The following is a 22320-nucleotide window of genomic DNA, read 5'->3' on the forward strand; positions in this document are numbered from 1 at the left end:
GCCCCGCCGGCCGCTGCCGCCCCGGCCCCTGGCTCTGTGGCGGGAGGCGGCGGGCGCGGTGCTGGCGGAGCTGGGCGTCCCGGGCGTGCGGGTCGGGAGGGGTCGGCGCGCCCCTGCCCGCGGCGCTGGCGGCAGCACGGCGCTGCGCCCGGGGCCACGGTCCGCGGAGCGGACGGGGTTAGGCAGGCAGAGCTGGCAGCTGGGGAATTCAAGGTCTGCCGAAAAACAAAGGAAATCTGCCGGCTCGGCACCAGAACGGCTGAGCCCAGAGAACGAGCAGCTCTACATCGCAGTGTAAGCGGTCCCCAGTCAGCGCCGCGGGGCCAGGGGAGGCTGTACAGCTCTGTGCTGCCGTGGGCTCGCACGGCATTTCCCTGCCTTACCTTGTCATCCCTCTCACGTCTGCCTACGGAACAAACCACGGGATCTCCGCATGCGGATTTATGTGAAACCCATTCACATGCCACAGCAGCTGGGGTGCACATCCTTTGTTTGCCCGCTCGTGCATCTTTTTGGGGTCACTATGTAAATGCACAAGGCACTGCCGATGTAGCCTGGCTATCTTGGATGGCATCACTTGTGTCAGCTTTAGATTAAAGCTTTCCTAACCACATCAGGAATGGCTGTTCCACTCTCAGGGTGACGACATAGTGAAGTTAAAACACAGCAGAGCATTTTACACATCTTTACTACTGGTAGAGTATCTGTAAAGACATACAAGCACTGGGAGATTCCTTGCTCAGCGATGCAGCAGGCTGGTTTTGTTTCCTCATAGCTGTTGTGGCCCAGGTACATTAGGGATGCTGGAAGGATGCATTTGTATGGAAGTAACAATAGGAGGTTAGAAAGGTGGATGCAAGTCCCCCGTGTGTTCTGCCCTCTCAGTTGCAGAACCTATCAATGTTATGATCCTATCAGGGGATCTGGCATTTAGCTCTTTATTGCCTCCATTTCTGAGAAAATTAGCAACTCATTTTGAGGGGGAAGATTTATTAGAGATGCTACAGGATTTGAAATAAAAAAGGATAGGTAACAGGTACACATGATCAGCAAATTGAAATCATAATTAGAAAGGAAAAATTAACAGGGACACAAGTCTGTAGAATTTCATTGTTAAGAGATCAATTTATTATGCCCTTGACTGCAAGTTAAATTAATACACGTAAAATTACAACATGAAAAAGAGATGCCAGTGACGGTCATAAATACAGCTTGCTTTTCTTTCCTAGTTATTTAGGGAAGATTGGGAACACTTGTGAAATCATGTTCATTAAAGCCTGAATAGAGGCAACTAACCAATAAGTGCGGTGGAAGCAACAAGGTTCTCCCCCCTCCTCGCACCCACCCGCCCTTTTCAAGAACGGGGGGAAATCACAGACGTCAATCAAGAAATACTGCAAAATAAAATGGACCCTCCCGGCAGCCGAGGCATCGCGCAGAGCAGCGGTGAGGCTCTGGCAGTCTACTGGCAGCCTCCGGCGCCGCCAGCCCTGCAGCTCCGCCGCTGACCGGGGAGCGCACAGGGCTCCGCAGCCCGGGTCTTCCCTTCCCTCCCTTGCAAAACTGTCAGGCACAAATGGGCAGGAGGATATTGGCTGCAAGGGGCGCGGAGGCTCCTCCCAGAGCCTGGATCCCGATATTTTTGGAGGATTTCTTTTAACTCAGTTACAAACCTTGGTGAAGGGAACAAGTTGCCGCTGTAGCGGAGGCAGAAAGCGCCTCTGCTTGGGAGAGCGCGGATCCCGCTCCTTCTTTCGCCTTCCCCAGACTACCTTGGATGCTTCACCTCACTTGCGGATGAGAGCTGTGCTGCCTATCGGGGGGATCGCTCCTGATTTGGATGTTGCTGTTTCTGTGAAAACAAGGGTTGTAAGGGAATGAGAGGGGAGACAATGAAGGAAAACCGACCGGGAGAGAACGCCAGCCCCAAGCGTTTTCCCGAGAACTGACGGGTGTCTTGGGGCTGAGCGATCCCGTCGGAGGCGGCGGAGGGAGCAAGCCCGCCCGCTCCACGGGGGACTTCCCGGGACCGGCTATTCCCTTCGGATGCGGGCTGGGAAACCTCTAGGAAATTCTCCCGCCGCCCTGCGAAGCCACCATGAATTCAGTGGCTGGAAATAAGGAGAGGATTGCGGTCACGGCGCGGAGCAGAAAATACGGGGTAAGTTGTCGGCGCCCGGGCGGCTCGGAGCGGTGGACGCCACCGTGCCGGGGCTCCTACGCCTCCCTCCCGGCGGCTGCCGGCGATCGTGCCCCGGCCCCGCGCAACTTCCGCGGTGCGGGGCGGCGGCGGCTCGGGGCGCCCCGCGGAGGCGGGCGCGGCGCGGGGGCCACCGCGGGCGCGGAGCGTCCGAGCGAAACTTGCCGGCGCCGCCGCGCCTCCCTGCCTGACCCGCTGCTCCTTCTCCCGCTCCAGGTGACGGACCCCTGCTCCCCCACCAAGCCCGCCGCCCCCTTCTCCCCCGAGAGCTGGTACCGGAAGGCGTACGAGGAGTCCCGGGCGGGCGGGCGCCCGGCGCCGGAGGGAGCTGGCTCTGCCCTGGGCTCCTCCGGCACCCCGTCCCCCGGCTCCGGCACCTCTTCGCCGGGCTCCTTCACAGGCTCGCCGGGACCCGCCTCGCCCGGCATCGGCACCAGCTCCCCCGGCTCCCTGGGCGGCTCGCCGGGCTTCGGCACCGGCTCGCCGGGCTCTGGCAGCGGCGGCGGCTCCTCGCCGGGCTCGGACCGCGGCGTCTGGTGCGAGCACTGCAACGCCCGCCTGGCGGAGCTGAAGAGGCAGGCACTGAAGCTCCTCATCCCCGGGCCCGTAAGCAGTAAGGTGAGCGCGGGGCCGGGGGAGGCGGGGGGTCCCTGTGCCCGGAGCGGCCCCCAGCAGCCGCCGGGGCTGTCGGCCACCTGGGCTCCCCTCTGCCGCTGTCACCGCTGAGCGCTGTGGGGTTTATTTGTGGTCTCCCCTTCTTGGTCTTGTTCCCTTTTTCCATCCCCTCCTCCTGCTTCATGTGGAGCAGAGTGTCTCTGTCTCCGGAGGGCTGCCTGGCTTCAGGGGCATCTGTGACAGTCCTTTCAGCACGCTGCTTTTCTCCGTCTCTCATTGTATTGACAGCGGTTCTGTGCTATTTCCTGAGCGCTTTTTTTTTTTTTTTTTTTCGGGGAGGGGGGATAAGTAAGGGTGGGAATATTACATTGGAGTCACTGGTCCCTTGCCCTTTTGCTGTCTTTGATTCCTACAGGATGGATTTACTAAACATCCTTAGACTTGGCACTTGGCAGCCAACTTAGTGATAAGGTGTGTACGTACGGTCTGACGCCAGTGGTTTCTACCTCCATTGAGGGAGAAACCCTCCTGTAGCTCTGGGCTCACATGAGGCATCAAAATGCTGTGTGAGCCCAAAGGTCACCCAGTGAGGCTGTGGCAGACCAGGGCATTGAACCCAATTCTCCTTCTCTTTTAGCAGAAGGATAACTTGGTGATGCTTCTCTTATAGAGAAGTGCCAGATTTTTTTTTTTTTTTTTTTTATTCCCTATAAGGCTTGAAAATACTTGAAGCTGCTGGACCCTGAATGTTGGGTTGAATAATCCTGTGCCTAAAGAGGATGTGTGCATTTCTGACATTTGGTCTCAGGTTTTAAGAGCTGACCGATCCTGAATACAGTTGGAAACCTGCTTTCTGCCTCTCTTGGGGTATTTGTACTTCCAAAGGCATACTCTGAAATTCCTTGGTTTTGTTTTGTTTGGCATTGTTTTTTTCCTGTTTGTTGTGCATATATGATTAAAGCTAACAGCCCTAAAGGAGTGACCAGCAGCCCTTGGCTGACCACATACTACTAAAATAGTAAGCGTTGGGTTCCTCCATAGCAACCCTGTGAGCGTTGTGTTGTGAATGGGTCTACAGCTCCTGGAATGCAGTACAATGTAATTTTGTTTGCCTTGTTGGGTCCAGGTACTATCAAATGATAATATTTACTCTTGCACTTCAAAGAGTTTTCATTAGTGGTTACAATAAAGAGGTATCATGGAAAAGAGCCAACTTCTGAGAAAAGGTCCCTGGTATTGCTGTTGTGTTGTACTCTCCATGATTTATTTATGTGCTCTTTGAGAGGGAGTTGGTGCTCTCATGAACAAAAGACTCTAGGGCTGGTTGTTACCTTGTCTCAAGAGCTGACTTGACTGAATTATTCATGAAAGAGAAAAGGTGGATCCACCAAAATTAATAGTGAATTTAACCACTAATACATGGTTGATTCACTGTAATGTGGCCCTGTACCAAAATCTTGTCAAATTTCAGGCTGTGTGATTTGACAGTAATTACCAGCTGTGAGTATAGGTGGGAAATTACTGATACAGATATGGGAGCCATTAGAATAACTGAGATTTGGGGTGGAGGGGAGGATAAAACTAACATCAAGGCACAGTGTTAAATAGAAATTGACTGATTTTAGTCGTGTGAATGCTTGCACAGGGTTCCCTTACTGCACTAGTGATTGATGTTGCCCATCCTAGCCTTCCTGAGAGGTTACCCTTGTGTTTCTACTGTTATTTGTTCTGCTGTTCGCTTAGTTTAGCTGATGGTGTTGGACAGGCCAATCTTTAGCCTTTTGTCCTCCTTACCCATGTTCTTATTTTCTTTTTACACCTTCTTTCCAAACCTTCCAGTTCTGTAGGAGTGCCACTTACCAAAGTGCTATCCAATCTGTGCATTTAGGAGCAAGGGAGGAGGCACAATTAGGTGGTCTTCATGGGCATTGGTGACCCTCTGCCCTGTTTGTTATGCTTGATAGCTCTTGCAGGCTCAATCCTGTTGAGGTACCCCAGCCTTTGGCACACAACTCCCGTCTATGGTGGGTGCTGCTGGCTGTGACTGTTTGCAGAAGCATCTTTCTCTCATCCTTTCTGGCTTATGACTGTTAACTTTCTGGGCTTGTGATTTTTGCCTTCAGCAGGTGCTGCCCAGCAGAGTGAGGTTCTGGGCTAGGTGATGTGGGACACAAACTTCATGGCTGGTGCTGCTTCTTTGGATTTGTTATACTGTGGTGGTCTTGGAAATTTGCTCTTGCTGATGTCATGGAGTAGCCTTATCAGTGTCTACTTTGAGGAAAGCAAGGTGTTGGCATGGGCTCTGCTAGTTCAGTCAGGGCCTGTGAGCTGCCTCTGTGTGTGCTGAGTAACACTCTGGGGATCCCTTCTGAGGGTGAGATGTACAGGGTTTCTCAAGAATGTGGAAACCTGTTTGTGTCTGCCAAAAACTAGCTTTGGTTTGGGTTGAGTCTACAACACTGTGTTAATGTAGCTGGCATTTTTTCAGGGTCCTGTGAGATCTGCTCTTGATTGCTGCTATGGAAATATGGGGTTTTTTGAGTGTGGAATGGATCCTGTGACTGAGTTAAGTAGAAGAAGGAGCAGATCATAGTCCTGATTCTGGGTATTCCCTCAGAACTTGCAAAGCATCCTGCAACTCAAGACTGTGGTGCCCATAGGACACAGCTAATTGGTGATATGCCTTTATTAGAACTATTAAATGAAGCATTTAAAATCTATCTGTCATCTTTTAGTCAACCATGTCTGACATATATTTTGTGTTGTTGCTGTTGAAGACAGCTTAGAAATTTCTATGGTATTATAAGTATAGTCTGTGGCACCTGTTTCCCATTTATGCTGCATTTAGAAATGCTTACGATCTGGGATAGTGTGTGTTGCCGAACAAGCAGAATATGAGAGTATCTGTGTTTTAACGTGTATCTAGTAGCAGATATTGGAATCTGCAGTAACCTATCCAAATGTGAACCTACACCGATGTTTTGGACAGTGTGCAATCATGTAAAGGTTTGTGTATAGCTGTCAAGTGTAGTAGTATACTTAATTGCTTCATAAACAGAGCAGGCTTCGTGCATGAAGCTATCTACTGAAGCTTTTCATTTGATTGAGAAAAAGCCACACTTAACCTACAGCAAACTGCTTCTGACTAGGTCATTGTTAGTGTTGAGGTGTTTAGCTTTCTGTTTTAAATAGAAACATTCTCTCCTAATACATCAAAAGGATGGAAACTTTGGTGGTTTTCTTTTTTTTTTTTTTGGTGAGACACAAAGGTGAAGAATATATAATTATAATTACATTATTTTATTTTAGCCATTTAAAATGCCAGGTTCCCTGCCAATAGCAAGAAGAATAGTGCTAAAAGCTTATTGTTTCTTTTTCCTCTTCTTGTGATACAGATGTGACTTAATGATGTTCAGCAATTACGTGCATAGAAGGGATTATATTTTATGAGAATTAAATCTTATTGTAACCCCCAAGCGAAGCAGGCCTGTGGGAATTGATTAGCACAGGTGGTTGATATAGTTGCACACTGCAGTTTGTGACTGAGGGCATCTTGGAGCTTTTGGTGCCTGTTGTTGGTGGGGTTTATGTTGCATGATGATTGTCTCAAATTACTAATACAGATTTTTTTTTTTTTTTTTATGCTAAGCTTTTTCTTAGGCTGTATTTTTAGGAGGGCATCAGACAAAGTCCTAGCATAGAAATTTATGGCCTCATACTCCCTATATCAAAATTTGTGTGAAATCCGTTTGCTTTGAATTCAAACCTGTGATATCACCTGTCTTCAATGAGCATTAACCTCACAGGCATCTAACAGTTGAAGAGTTGCTACATGGATGTGTAACAAATTAAATTGTGTGTTAATAATCAGTTGAATGCTAATAAGAATGCTCGCAAGCTGACGGTTGTAAATTTCTTAGTATGGGATTCCAAAAATCCTGAATTCAGCCTTTAAACCGAGGTAATTTGTGTGTGTAAACATGAATTGCTGCTTGGGCATATTGTGATTGGGTCAGGAAGTAAGGATCCTACTATAAATAGTAAAGATGGATAGCACTGATGTTGTTTGGTGGTTTATATTGTGGACTTTCCCTTACCTAAAAAGTCTGTGCTTCTGAGTATAAGAATTGGGTAAATTCTGAGCAGTCTTTTCCTTCCCTCTGAGCACAAGAGGGAAGGAAAGGACTTACATTCAGGGTACAGTTTTGTTTTGGTTTTTTTCACCAATTTACTGGCACTATCTGATTTTTTTTTTTTTTTCCCCGCTAACATATTGTGGAATTAGTCTTCTTTTTCAGGGTTGTTTAGTGGTCAAATTACTCATAATTACTAATAATGAAGAAAGCCCTGAAGCTGATGTAATGAAAAATAGGTTTCTGTTAGCTGGTAGCTACTTTAGAAACATTCCCAGTACAGGCAGGACAGTAATGAACCCTTCCTCAAAGCTTAGCAAGTGGCAGAATAATGGAATTTCATTTCTGTCCAGACCTTTAATTTGTGAACAAGCACGGCCAGTCTGTATAGTGACTTAATTCACTGTGCAAAAAAATCTCAGGCACCTAATCATTTCATCCCAACTCATTGTAATGCAGATAGGATTATTGCATTAGAAATGTGATTTTAAATGGCCAGAGGCGGTAATTTGTCAGCATTTGGGAGGATTAACTCCATTAAAGTTTAGGCAACAGCAACCATTCTTTTGTGTTGCATCACAGGTCACATTTAGCATAACTCATCTGCGAATCTCCTTACAGTTGTACGCTTCCTGGCAGAGTTGGGAAACCGAGCTACTTCGCTTGCACTGAAATTACAGCTGCTTGCAGAGGTCTAGAGGAGACAAACGGATATGCCTCTGCTGCTGATGAATTAATGCAAGCCCTTTTCTAGGAGCAGCTGGAAGTCTTGCTGCTGCAATCCGTGGTGTCAACATGTGAAATAATAGAACTATTTCTTCTGAGCTTGCAAATGTCTTTGAGGTGAGGGTGAAGATGCTGTGTGGTAAAGACTGCTCTTTAGGAAGCTGTCAAAACCATTAGCTCTGCAGCTTTCTCTATGGGATGAAAAAGGCTTGTCATTACTAAGTGCCTTGGAAATTAGAAACTGGCCTATGGTTATATTTAGTGGATTGAAACTATAGTGTTTCCCATGAGAAAAGAAAATACTTTTAGACCGTAGAGCTGTTGAGGGCGAAGGGGGAAGTATTGATGAAGTAAATCTCTAGGAAGGAGAAAGATGTTTTTTTTTTTTCTTTTTTTTTTTTTAACAAAGACTTGGCTGTGCATCTGAAAACATTGTGTTCAGAAATACAGAGTCAATGCTGAGTCTGTAACTGGCCTCTTCATGCTGGGCTGTTATTAAGTGACAAAATGTCTTCAAGGTGCTTTATGCATGCCATGAATGCTGCACTGATGTCCAAAATCACCTCGTATCTTCAGATACGCTTATATTTCCTTGGAAGTAAATGTTGCAGTGTCCACAGAAATCTTGTTTAATAAGCATAGAACTTTGGTGTATAGTTTTGGAAGGGGAGAAGGAACAAAGATTGTCCATCTGAGTTCCCCAGACAGTGTTTGAAAAAATGTCACACATTACCAGTGTGGGCCATGGGCATGCAATGGGAGTCACGCCAGCATCAGCAGATTATTAGAACATTGCAGGGCTGAAAGACACGGCGGTTTTGCCACATCAGCAGCACATAGCCTTTGACATCATATAATTGGGGTGCTTCCAAGCACTGAACCTGCAGCATGCCACCACAATAAACTTGACTGTCATGCTCTACATAATGATGTAGTCAGAGCTGCAGCATTTTGTGACATGAGGTCCATGTGTCAAAAGCACAAGAGATGTTCTAAGTTAAATTGCTAGCTTACATCTTACTAGTGTCATCTGTGGCTTGAGAGGCATTGATGTTGTTAAAATGGAGGAACACAAGCATATGCCTTCCCCTCTTGCCACTGAATAAATAATCCCTAGCCCACAATATTCACTGTTGAAGCTGCAATTCAAGAAATATCCCGATTACCGAAAAGCAGATTGTTTATCAGGGTGTTTTTACAAATTACAGCTTGCTTAATTCAAATTAAACATACAGAGTCATATCCTAAAAGCAGAAAGTTTAGAGGTGTCTTTCACAGTCTGTCCCAGTATTGGATCAAATTTTTGGCGCACTGTGACACTGGTGGAAGTCCCAATTAAAGTATTGCTCTTCTAGAAAGCAGTGGTAAAGCAATAACAGCAAGTAGTCTGCTGCGGTCACACGTTGAAACGCTGCCTTGCTCCAGAAGCTTCAGCTTGCACATTTGAAAGACATGGAAATGTTTCATCCAATGCTTCCTGTTAACATGGGGTGGTTATTGGAGCTAGGTTGTTTTAGGTAATCATACCATGGCTGCACTTAATTTGTAGGTTTATGGAACTCAAATCCCCAATGACTTGTGTTGCCCATTTTTATTTTCAATTACTTTCTATGCAGTCTTCCTACATTAAACCATGTTTGGTTTTGTTTTCTTTTTCATAACTATGAGCATAGTGAAGCTGCTAAGAATTGTTTGTCTCTGGCTTTGAAACCTGAAATATATAATCAGACTTGATACAGATCAGACTTTTTTGTACAGTTGTAATCTCTTTTACCATCTACAACCAGGATACGTATTTGCTAATGCTTCTTTTCCCTCCACTCTCCTCTTTAGAAAATTTTACAGTATAGCTTAGTAATATTTTGAGGAGAGAGTGTTTGAAGTTTCTTTAAGTAAAATCAGACCAACACAAGGCACTTCATAGAGCAGGGAAAAGTTGACTGCACTGTTCTGAACTTCTCATGAAGGCTGTTTGAAACACTGCAAGAAATATCAGAAACTGAAAATTCTTTCCCTTGTATCGCATGAACTATTGCTTCAGTCTGGATCTGAACCTTGTCAGTCTATTGACTTACATGAAATTGACCTTAGTGAGGGCATTTGGACTTCAGGAAAATCAGGAGGATTTAATTTAGGCCACAGCTCTATGTATGATATGCCTCTAACGGGGGAATACTTGCATGCCTTCAAAGCAGCAGGCATGCTGTTCAGGCTGAGCAGGTCTAAGACGTCCTGGCCCCTTGTGGGCTTCCCATGTGCCTTTCCTTTGTCCTCTCCATAGGAAGGTCACAAGTTAGCATCACCGCAGGTCTCCTGTGTGAATACACAGTGATTGCTCCCTGCCTTAGTTATTATAAAAATGATAGATAGTTCAAACGCTTTCAATAATGCTTCTTTCTAAACTCAGATCCTTTTGATCAGGGAGTGACTAGATGTGCTAATACAACAGCAGATGCAAGGAGCCAGTGATCTCTGAGAAAGCTACTGATGAGAGCCGCACAATGCATCCAACTGTAGCCTCCATTGTAACTGGAGTACAGAATATAGGGATTACTTTTTAATTACTTTACAAAAGAGACAGTAAAAGAAAATATGGTACCAGCTATACAAAAGAATCAGTCTTAAGGAATAGAGATGTTCAATTTCAGCTTGAATTTATTGTTATGGTGTGAGAATTCAATTTATTTTATTTAAAATAATACAGCATAGTAAGGCTGTTAAAAACTACTTACTGTTCCAGCATTGGTATACTTCTCAAAGATTATTTTTGTCTTCACCTGTGTTTATTTTTATTGTCTGTCATGGTTTAAACCCCAGGCAGCCGCTCGCTCTCCCCCATGAGAGGTATTGGAGAGAGAATGGGAAGGGTAAAAATGAGAAAACTCATGGGTGGAGATAAAGACAGTTTAATAGGGAAAGCAAAGGCCACACACACAAGCAGAGGAAAACAAGGAATTAATTCACTACTTCCCATGGGCAGGCAGGTGTTCAGCTGTGTCCAGGAGAGCATCCAGGAGGCCCCATCACACGTAACAGTGACTTGGGAAGACAAACACCATCGCTCCACTTGTATTCAGCACAAAATGCTGTCCAAAACACATCCCTATATCAGCCACTGGGAAGAAAATTAACTCTACCTCAGCTGAAACCAGCACACTGTCACTAGGATCTTATGTTCAATCTGTATTATTAAATCACATAGTATATGGTTGATCTTGAATTTCTTATATATTATAAAATATTTTATGTTTTCTGGGAGGAAAGAGAAAAGACTTTATTCTGAAGAAATTTCAGACTGGTTTCCTCTTCTCAGCTTTCGTCTGAAACTCTATTTGGTAGTAGTGTTTGTGGGTTTAAAAATAATAAATTGCCAGGGAAATTCTGCTCAAGAGACCTGAGGAAACCAATGGGGTATTAAACTGGATTTCTTTTGCAATTCACCTTGAAAACAAAAGACTTTCCTCAGAAGGAGCTCGACACTTCTAGATAAAGCATTTGTTAATATAAGATTTTTGTATTCCATGTTTAAAGTTGTCACACCTTCGTATTAAACAAAGAAGGGCTGAGTCTGCTCACTTAACTTACAGGCTACATGGTATCTGTTTTGTTAGTGTCTGGTGAATGATCTTATTCAATAGATTTGTTGTTTCAGGTAAAAAGTGTCAACTGCCCTCGAAAATTTACTTTATTCTAATAAAAGAATATTCCAAGCCAAAGCGAGTGTGCATCTGGGAAACGCTTTAAATTTCTTGCTGGTGGTGTGTATCAAAGGAACTGTGTCTGCTGAATGTAGGTTATCTGTATCCAGTGCAACATGACTGATGTAAAACATCCATCTAGCTCTAGGAAAGTTAGCTTCCTTTTCTGTAGGAAAACTTTAAATTGGGAATACAGTCTGTGTTTTGGCTTCTGAATTACCTTCAAGAGGAACTTGCTTTATATGTATTGTTTCTTACAAATGTGTTTGACCTGTGGGTTTTCTATGATCTGTTAATAGCAAGCCTCTACTCTAACTTATGTTTCCCTTTTCTCCCTAAATAATACATACTTTGACATGATCATTTACTTGCACCTGAGTATTCACAACAGCTTCTCTATTCCATGGACTTGCACTGGAACAAAATTCTACTCACATGAATGTTTGGGGAAAAGCAAATGAAAGGAGACTTTGATATCTACTACAGTAAATATTTTCTTTTCCTGAAGAAAAAGTGAAATTTCACAGTGGTTTGGGGGTTTCAACTTTGTTCAGAGCTGTCTGAGCAGAGCTGCCTCAGAATGGAGTTAAAGTTGTGCATGTTTCATTCACCCTTTCTCTACCACCCTCAAAATTGGCTGAAGATGAGCAAGGATTCAGGAATACAAACCTTCAGTTTTTGTGGGCCTCTTTGTTGTTCTGGTGGGAATTGCCCATTCCTTTTATCACAGGTATACTTGAAGATATGAGGGTGATTCCTGCAGTGCTGAAGAAGGTGGTTGCTTGGAGTCCATTATTAAAAGCAGGGCAGAACTGGCCTCTGCATGTTTCTGTCCTGGCTCCCCTAAGTCACCTGGGCAAACTCCTGTCTTACCAAAGCCAAACTCAGACTTTATTATGCTGAAGTTAGTCAGGAGAGCAGACTTCTGCCTGCTAACTGATTGTCTGGATGATTGCATGCTACTATGTCAATTGGACATTTTTATTTTTCTGTGCCTCTTGGCTAAATGAACCTCTGACCTCTTAAGTGCCAAATGCTGAAAGAATTACCAGTTTACTCCATCCACTGGATGGACTCCAGTAGAAAGCCTAGTGGGCAATAAGGCAGCCTTGGCTTTAAGCAGGTGCTGAAGAGTGAGAATAGAAGTCATTACTTTTCATGTCTCTATTAGATTCACTGCTCATTTAATAGTGATGGGCAAAGAAAAACATTAATATCCTATTCAGCAGCCAAATGCACCAAAGTGGGAGTTGTGACGTGTGTGTTTTCCTCTTTTCTAATGGTATCATTAAAATTTAACAAGTCCTCTAAATCATGTTAGTATTCCCAGGGTTAATATGCTGAGATTGCTGGCAGCATTCCCACAGGAAGAGTTAACAGAGGCTGAGGCTGTGTGGCTGGCATTTGTTGCTCAGAGGGAGGTGTTGGGACTGGAGAAGCCCTGGCACCAGAAAGGCGCAATCAAGTCTTTGGTGACGGGGGACATTTACAATACACATACATATTCTTTGCTATTTACCTCTCCCTTTTCACTCCCTCCTTGCTTTTTTCTCCCCATTAGCCCTAAAGCTGTCAGTTAGTCTCATCTGCTGTTAGATTTCTAATGGAAATTCTTGACAATAAGCCTGCGTACGTGTGAACCTAGCAGGAAGGCATGCAAGTGTGCTGGTTGGTGTGAGTGTCAGATTTAAGAGATTGTTAGACCATAGATGGCTTTTACTGGAGGTCGAGAAGGCTAACAAAGTAGGAGATACAATTAAAATGGTATTTGTTAGAAAGGAATAGCTAGCTGTCTGGGCAGACTGAACGTGGGGAAATGATGGGTAGCTGGAAGGCCATTAATGATGGCTTTGTAAGCAGTTCTGCAGCATGGGCGGTAAGCCTAAATCCAGAGCTGTACTTTTAGTATGCCTAATAAGACTTCCTTTTTTTTTCCTGGGTGTCAAATCCATTTCTGAATAACGGATTTGACAAAAATTCTCTGGATTTTGGGTTAGATTTAGAGGTGGGTGAAAGAAGTTATGGTGGGTAAATGAAGAAACTGGCTTTTGGGGGCCTTCTGTATCACCTTGAGAATAAGGCTCTGCTTGATTTTAGAATTGGTCTTTGTAAAGTCATGGATTTCAGTGCTCTGGCAAAGAGTCTGTTTGGTGAGGAATATGAGATGGGGCAGGCAACTCCTTGAAATGCTTTCCCATTTTAAATGAACAGTTGTCTTCTGCTTCTTGTAAGGTCTTGACAAGAGCTTAATTATTACAGGTATTTGATTACATCTCTCCTTTGTCCTTTTTTTAAAAAATTTTTTTTCCTTCTTTTTTTTTTTTTTTTTGATTGTTGAACTGTTCAGTGTTTGACTTTACAATAATTTTTAATAATTTTGAAAGTTGCAACAAGTGAGGTAGGTACTTATGGCAGACTGGCCAATACATTTTGGTGTCCTAAAAACATAAGCAGCTGTGAGTATAGAAAAGGCCCAAGGAGAAATATGGGGCTTTGAGAGGAAGAATACAAGGTGTGGAGATGGGAATGAAGTTGGTCTAGGCAACAGTGCTTCCATAGGACAGGTGGCGTGCTGGGGAAACAGGGAGAAATTGGTAGTAAACTTGGGTTCTGTAAAAGCCTGACCTCACTTTAAAGTTTTGCAGAAATTATTCCTATGAAGGTTGTTTTGTTTTTCCTTAAAAAAGATACCCCTAAAATTTTTTGTCTCTCAGCCCATCCCTCTTTCTTAAAACAGAAATCAGCAAGCAGCCAGAAGAGTAGAAAGCATTAACTCAAAGCTGTTAATGCACTTGAGTATTGTTCATTCTGAAATTTATTTTTTTATCCAAAGGCTAAGATGCTGGTGCGTCCTGTGATCTAAAGATGTGACTGGGGTTTCTTTCTTACGCCTAATTGATTTGTATCTCTTTTTACCAGTCACAAAGACATCTATGTTCCATAACGTCAATTTGAGATTTGGTATGAAACAGGAATTCAATTCATCGCATTAGCAATTTTACCCAGCATAACAAATAAATGATGCATGTTTTAGTGCATCAGCAATAGGAATTGATTCAGTCTGGCTTTTCCTTTCCCTTTGCCTGTCTCTGAAGGAAAAAAAAAAAAAAGTTTGATTTGCAGATTAATTTGAGTTCTTATAGTGTTAAGCTTACTAATTTTGGGGTATTATTATACTAGACACTCTAAGGCATGCTATTAAGTAGCAGTACTTGTTAATACTTTAAAAGCAGAATAGAATAGACTTAAGGTGTGAGAAGACAGCTAAAGGTGGGGGAGTACACATGAAGGCTGAGTGCACTGGCACTGATGACTCCAAATGAAGCACTTTACAGACTGAAGTGCTTTAAATTGCCATCCTTCTTTGTCAGTCCTAGTTACTTGGTTCTTCCTAGCCCGGTCTGCTACTGTCTTGCCTGTTTAAGATTCCACTTAAGTATAACAAGAGATGAAACATCCAAGATGCCTGTATCCTCCAGGAGTCAGCACTACTGATGGGAATACTTGTGTTAGCTGTTTATAAGCAATGAGCTAAACAGGACTATAAAGAGGAGAGGGAGCAGGAGGGAAACTGTTGTGACTTCTCTTAATTTGCTGTTCCTTTTATCAGCAAAGGAAATAAATTTCGTTGCTTTCCTACTCCAAACGCATGTGCTCTGGATAATACAAATTGTTTCAATAAGCACATGCTGCTAAGGCCTAGATAAGGGTTATTTCTGTGCCTGAAATATCAAGGACTAGAGTGTGCTATGTGGAAAGCTGGTGTGGAATCATGCTGCTGAGGAAGCTGTGTGTAGTAATGTGCATGGGTGACACTGATAAATGGCTCCTCTAAGCAGGCATCTGCAGCAAATTGTCACATTGAGACTTCCCAGCATACCCTAGACCCCTGCATGAATGAGATCTCTGTTGTGCCATTATTTACCCACCTCCATATGAAATGAGAGGATAGGATTCATTGCTTTGGTGCAGCTTTTATATGAGTTTGCTCTCTTTATGTATGTATGTGCATATATATTTCTTTTCCTGCACTTTCTGCAGCAATGGCTGGAGAACTCCTGGTGTTTTCTCACTGATTAGACATACAGCTTTCTGAAATGGGATAAGATGGCTTTCAGGGTAAAGGATGGGTCTTCTAGGAAACGAAAATGAAATGCGCTTTATGTATTCTGGTTTTTAACTAGACACATGTATAATTAAAGGTAAGTAATAAGCATGGTTTGGTTTTTGTTGTTTTATTTTGTTGTGGCTGTTTTAGTAGAGGTTCCAGTGGCTGGAAAATGGAAGTCTTGGACTATTTTCCTTTTTGAAGAGCCATAATTACTGTCCTCAAAAGGCAGCGAGACGGTCTTCAAATCTATTTTGCGCTGAAGTAAAGCCTCATCTTTTCCTTGTTATCACAGGACATCACTGATTCATGACGAGAATCAGACTTGCTTCTTGCCTTTCTTCAACATATTTTTTTATTTTTTCCATATTTGAGGTGATTTTCTAGGATAATGTGTCATTGAAACTGAAACTCTGGTAATTTAAGCTTTGAGGGAAAGGTCTTTCGAGATCAGGGTAGAATTTCTGGCCAACCTAGAAAAAAATAGGCAATTTTTTGTAGTTAGCATATATTCCCAGTACATAAAGATCCTGATAAGTTCCCTGCTCTTCTTAGTTCCAGCCAATATGTCAAACTTCAGGGCTCTAAGCTGCTGTGAATTTACCTGCAGGAATATAAAATGATAACCTCTGATGCAGTAGCAGAAAGGTAACACTGTGCTAGGCCAGAAGGACTTAGCATGTACACAAAACTTAGCTACTGGATTACACTAACAAGCACTTTAGCTGAAGTTTGCCTTCATGGTGATGCAGATAAATCTGACAGGGAGTTTGGGTGCAGCTGAGGTGAGGATGGATGTCCTGTGCCACCACCCTGCTGTGATGTTGATGGCTGTCTCCAGCTATTTGCTCCACCCTGCTGCTGCAGCTCTCTTAAAATGTTGCTTCGTTATTGGAGCCCTTAGCTTCTTGCTGTCTTAGCCTTTGCCCTCGGGCTAATTCTGTATGTCCTGCTGGCTTTCAGCAAAAATATTTAATATTTGCTGGTGGTGTGGAGTGGGACTTTGCCCACTTAATTTTCCATAGGAAAAGACCTTTTTAATCACTTGGTGGAAGAGGACAGATGCTCTTAGAGGTAGTCAGGTGGTCTGTAACATTAAGATACTCACAGAAGTCACAGGATTTCACACAACTGTAAATATTCACACCAATGTGCCCGTTACTGAAGTACGTACATAGCTCTCATCTGAGTGAAATATTTGACTCTTCTATTTTTACAGCTGCAAAGAGATACAGAGCAACGTGGTGAACTAATTAGATGCATAAAATGGTGTCCGGGTTTCTTACCTGCTTGTGATCTTGACTAATAGACTTTTCCCTTTCTTGCTAATGTTGGTCATCTTATTCTGCAGCAGTTCTATGCTGACTAGGTGTTGGCTTTTCTGACTCTGTACAGAGAGGGAGAAGGGAGTTGTGGTTTGCATTTCAAAGCTTGTCAGCCTTAAAGGAATTGGAATATAGCAGTTGAATATATGGTAACTAATTACCCAGGTATAACAAAAATTTATTTGGAAAGACCTTGACTTCTGATTCTTTGTCTGGTACCAGAAATTGTTAGTTTAACAACAGCAACAAATTTCTAATGGGGTTAGGTGTGTTTTATGTGATTTTTTTCAGGAGTGTGTTTATTAATTCTCTTTCTTTTTCTTCCTACCTTGGACAGTTCATGTCTATGAATAATTTAATTGTCCTTGGCTGTTTGCTGGTGCAAATGGCATGCTGTTAGGTATTCTGTATTCTGTATTCATGTAGTGTTTGTTAATGTTTGTTTCGTATTCTGTCTGCCTCTCTGACTTTCCAGAGATCAAATGGATGATGTAAGTCTTGACAACATATAAATGCTATTAAACTGAATCTTAAAGAACAGAAGAGAAGGCCTTTGTCATTTAATTAGTTGGAACATTAATTGGAATAGATTGTTCAGTGTCTTTCTTTCCAGTGGAGAAGTAAATGTTTGTGAAAGCGTTTTTCTACTTTTTGTAAATATGTCTTGAGAACATGTCTAGAATTTACAAGTAACACTTTGTATTGGCTTACATATCTCAAATGTGTTCCATTTCTGTTTTCTTTCCCTTGACCTTCTTTTATACTGTCATTATCCACAAGTTTTAAACCGCAAAAATATTAGTTTTCAGATTTTAATTCTCTTTGTCTTCATTGAGGATTGTATTGCTTTAACTGCTGTTGTCATGATGCTTGTTAAGCAAAAAAAAAAAAAAAGCATCTATAATTTTTTTGTTTTCATCCTTTCTGATCCAAACATAAGCATCTTTATGAGGTATTTATTAGATCCTGTCAGTAACCCTCATGAGCCTCGGGTTGAGACCCTGAGAACAGTAGGCAGAAAGCACACTGAGATACTCTGTTGTCTGCAGTTTTGCCAAGTGACTGGGAAACCAGGTTAATGTTTTGTTGCAATTCTGTAGAGTGATCTCGCTGTCTCTTTCTGACAAAGTTTCATCTCAGAAAAAAACGGCACTCCAAGAACAAGAAATAAAGACATTTTCCATCATGGGTAAATTGCTTAATGCCTGCTTTCCTGCTGGCTGTTACATTAATAGTAACTTTTTTGGGTAACGTTGAAATTTATCATCCATTATTAAAGAGTGTTGGAATGTATGTTGCTGCTCTAACAGCCTTCACTTTTGTAGCTGTTTTGCACAAGTTCTTCAGAGCTCCTCAAAACTGGTTGTCTTCACGTATTTCTTGTGGTTCCTACCAGAGTCCACTACATGTTGCTGGGATTCACAAAAATGTTGCACATCCCTCTAGGCAGCAGAGGGTCTTTTAAAGGGCTTCTGATGCTGGCTGCATTGAATGCAGAGGAATAACTTTCCCCAAAGCACAAACCCCAGTGTTGCTGGACAGCTGCTTAGCAGGTACGCGCTCGCTTTGCTTGGCCTTTGGAGTCCAGCCCTGCGGCTCCGGCCCATGGGTGCCAGCCAAGTGGCTGTGCTGGTGAGCTGGGTGTCAGTGCTGCAGTGTCCCCTGAGGGAGGTGTTTGGAGACACCAAGCTCGGTGTGGGCAGTGCTGGATGTGCTGCCTCTTTGTCTGTGGAATGGCTTGTTAGGCTGCCCTTAATCTGAACCATCTGTGGCAACCTGCACGCTCTGTTAGAACACTGTTTTTATGTCAGACTTCCAGTGGCATGCTGTGAGAGAGCTGGAGACCAGCATGGGAATTAAGGTAGAAAATCCATGGGAAACATATTGCAGTGCACGTACAGTTAACTGGAAAATAATTATGCTAATTGTGAACTGTATATCCTGCACCAGACCCCATCACTGTTTTTGTTCTCTCAGCTGTAGTGACTCTGAAATGGCAGGGTGTAAAACAAGGGTGAAATGCATCTGTAGTTGTTCCAGTGTTTGTTAAAGGCCTCCCTTCTCTTGGGTGAAGCAGTATTGGATGTTGTGGTTCCCTTTATCCTTGAAGGATCCTTTCAGGCAATTGGAGACTTGTTAAAGCACCCAAAACATAGACTTGCTAATTGCCTTACAGCCCTTCCTTTCTTTACATACTGCTGTTTCTCTTCCTGTAACCAGGAAACATACTGTATACCTCTTCCCTTTAAAAAACTTCTATGCTTTTAACCTCTCTGCCCCATTTTCTGCTCTCTTTTGATAATTTTATTTTCCCTAAATAATGGCTCACCTGGACAGGGTTGCCGCTGGCTCTGTGATTATAGCAATTAACTCTAACCCTAAGGAAATGGCTTGCTGTGTTGCCTGGCAGCCAGGGTCTGCAGGAGCTGGTAAAAAAGAACAGATCATACTTCACTTTACTTTCATTTTAATCTTGTTATTGATTTTTCAAGGGAAGCAGCTTACTGTGAAGGATCTTGTCCATTTTCAGGCTGGATAAGTTACTCCAGAATCTGTTGACTTGACTTGTTTTTCAGAGTTGCTGTGAATTTCTTACAACTTTCAGCAAACCACAATGGGTTTTGTTGTTCTGTAAACAGGGCTTCTTAATAGGGTTAAAGGAATTGAGAGCTACAGCTGGAAACACAGTCAAAACTTTCTTATTCATGTTAGACTTGATTCTACAGTGGTATTTAGCCAAGCCTTAGTAGTATCTTTCACTTGGAGATATAGAATAATGAAAATCCAGTTTGGAGTGAAGTTAGGGCCTTGGGAATACATTGTTGTCTTTAGCAAGCTTGCTCACACATGAGTAACTAACACCAGATGTGTAGCAAGAGTTTTGAATGTTGGAATTGAGCAGTGTGTGTGTAGGTATCTGAAAGCAAGCCTCACTCTGTGCACCAGGTGTTATCAAAGAGCACTTCTCAACTAACATCAGAGGCAATAATGTGAACAAGCTGTCTGAGCTGGGGTGGCATGGCACAATTAAATCTTTGTAGGGCTAACCTCAGCCTGCTGAATTGGCTGCATGAGAGGCAAGGTAGATCTGCCTACAAACAGACACAGGGCTAATAAACCTACAACTTGTTTTTGTACCTCCATAGCCCTCAGTAATCATTCTTTTGCCCAGATGGAAAATTCAAACCAAGCTCACAGTTACTTAGTCCAACCTCCACTTCAAAGCAGGGTGGACTTCAGTCTGATTCCTCTGCAATCAGCTTGTTCTGGGGCTCATGCAGTGAAATGATGAGCATCTCCAAGGCCAGATATTGTACAGCCCTGTTGTCCTTGCTTTTGCAGTCCTGTCCTCTCAAGTGCTCATTCTTGTCCTGTCTCATGCCAGCATGTACTTTTCTGATCTACTGGTGAACTTGTTAGGGAGCTCATGTGGCAAAATTAACCTCTTCTTCAACCCCTCTTCCCTCATGGTACTGGCAAAAAGGGAGCTTAATGCATTAAATATTACTCAGTAAATGAAACCTTGTTTCACCTATGATCTCTTTCAGTCTGGAGGTATTTGTGGTTTTTAGAGCCAAATCTACACCCAGCTGACTGATCAAGACATGAATGCTCATCTGACATCACTATACTTGTAAACACTGTGATTCTACTTATAGCCACAGACAAGCAATTTTTTTTTCTTTTTCCCCCTAGTATATGAGTGCACGATGAAAAAATGTGCTTGTAACTAGAGGGGGAAAAGCCAGCCTTTTCACAAACTTCACTCTTACTTATCACACTTCTGTTAGCATTCCTCATGGTATTTTGTTGGGTTACTTTTTTTTTTTAAGGTGATAGAAGGACAATCAGTTTAAATGAGAATGCCTACCCTTAGAATTGGTGTGAAGGCAGTGAGTTTGTATGGCAACGCAAGTAGATGGACAAGTGCAGTATTGACAGTAACAGTTTAAATATGGTGTTTTGTGCTCTACTGATGTGTGATCATGGGTGACCACTTGCAGTGACAAATAGTGGATGATATATCATCTAATCAAAGAAAGCCTATAAGAAGGAAAAAGGTGCTTGAAATTCATAAATGGGTCTTGCAGACACATCTGAGTTCCCCCTGCACATGCTGAAAAGATGGGATTTACCCCTGCTGAGACCGAGGTGTTTGTGCTGGGCTGTACTGGTGTCTGTCTCCTTAACAGTTGTTCAACACAGAAAGCTTTTTCTGTAGCTGTACAACATGCAGATTGATCTGCTTTTCCTGTGGCTAAACAGCCTTCTGCAGGTGTCTGCCTTTGGGAGGGAGTGGGATTACAGGTGTGTGGGGCTTGTCCAGGTTCTCTTTCTGGTCAGCACAGGCAGTGAGCCGTTAAGCTCCTCTAGAGCATGTGCCGTAGCTGTTCAGGGCTTCAGCCTGTGCTGTTGATTCTCTTTTTCTTTGTTCAGCTGTGGTGGAAGAATAGAACTAAATGCAGTCCCTTGGCTGTCACTACTGATCATACTTTGGAGTTTAGTACAATACAGGGATGCTTCTGCCTGTTAGAGGTATTTCATCAAGTTCAAGGAAACCTAGGAAGAGAGCAAACATTGATCTATTTCCTTTGCATCATCCACTGTCCTTTTGTTAACATTTCTGTCCTATACATCCAGTAGCTCTGTCTCAGTGCCTCCCCCCACTGTTTTTTAAACTGTTTTTTTTAAAATTTAGCTAGTTTCAAAGTTTCTTTGAATAACCCTCTTGGTAAAAATAAAACTGTACCTCTAATGGTCAAATTTTAAAGAGATAGTGGGACTAACCTCAGACCTGGCTGCCAGACACTGAGCAAGTATACTTTTAACTTCAAATGATTCTGAACTTTGTCTACCCTTCTCTGTTTCAAGGCACAAATATTACAAAAATTCAAGGCTCACTTACTGCAATTGTCTCTTGGGCCGAAAGAGTAACTAGGGACTGGCAAGGTAGAAGTGAGCCCTGACAATGGTTTTCCCTCTCTGAGTGGAGATTTGTGCTCCCACCACTGAAAGAACACACATATGGTAAAGGAATGTGGATGCTAGATACCCATTTTTCACCTGGACAAGTCCTCTAGAGGCTGGTTACCTGGGTTTGCTGGCCAAATTGACTGGTGTTGTTTAGATTCCACAAGTGGCTGCTGTCTTGCACTGTGAGACCTTGGCAAGCATGTGTGATGGAAAAAGAAATGGCCAGAGAAGGAGAAAAATCCACCCCAAGTTTTATTCGTTGCTGTCAGTTTCTAATGTCTTTTGAGCTGCCTCCCTGTAGCAATGAGAATCATACTTAATAGGAACCTTTCTGTATTCAGGCAGCTTAATTATTCAAAATGCATTAAGACTTTTTCAAATATCAGGACAACTTCTAATGATAAATACATTAGTTCAGTTTTCAAAGTGCACCCAAATAATTCACAAGTATTAATGAATTATTCTCCAGGGTTTTGTCTGCCCTGGGGGATATATGACTAGAGATCAAAGGCATGGAGGAGTGAAATGACTTGCCACAGTC

The 22320-nt window shown here is 43.1% G+C and overlaps 1 protein-coding gene and 1 long non-coding RNA gene across 2 annotated transcripts in view; one reads left to right on the plus strand and one right to left on the minus strand.

The window, feature by feature from the left end:
* Positions 1-1105: 1105 nt before the first annotated feature.
* On the minus strand, positions 1106-2565 carry LOC121662153. The gene is made up of 2 exons (XR_006015217.1): positions 2477-2565; positions 1106-1852 (listed from the first exon to the last, which is right to left on the minus strand). It is a non-coding gene; the product is annotated as an uncharacterized LOC121662153 (long non-coding RNA).
* KIF26B (kinesin family member 26B) overlaps positions 1846-22320 on the plus strand; it is a 286178-nt gene continuing 265703 nt past the window's right edge. The window contains exons 1-2 of the mRNA XM_042023023.1: positions 1846-2161; positions 2417-2818. Coding sequence (XP_041878957.1) covers positions 2099-2161; positions 2417-2818 — 465 coding nt within the window. The 5' untranslated portion in view covers positions 1846-2098. The remainder of the gene's footprint in view (positions 2162-2416; positions 2819-22320) is intronic.

The sequence above is a fragment of the Corvus kubaryi genome, unplaced genomic scaffold (genome assembly GCF_017639235.1).
Source record: "Corvus kubaryi isolate FWS band 111438036 unplaced genomic scaffold, C.kubaryi_AGA036_p1.0 37232, whole genome shotgun sequence".
In the NCBI taxonomy this organism is placed as follows: Eukaryota; Metazoa; Chordata; class Aves; order Passeriformes; family Corvidae; genus Corvus; species Corvus kubaryi.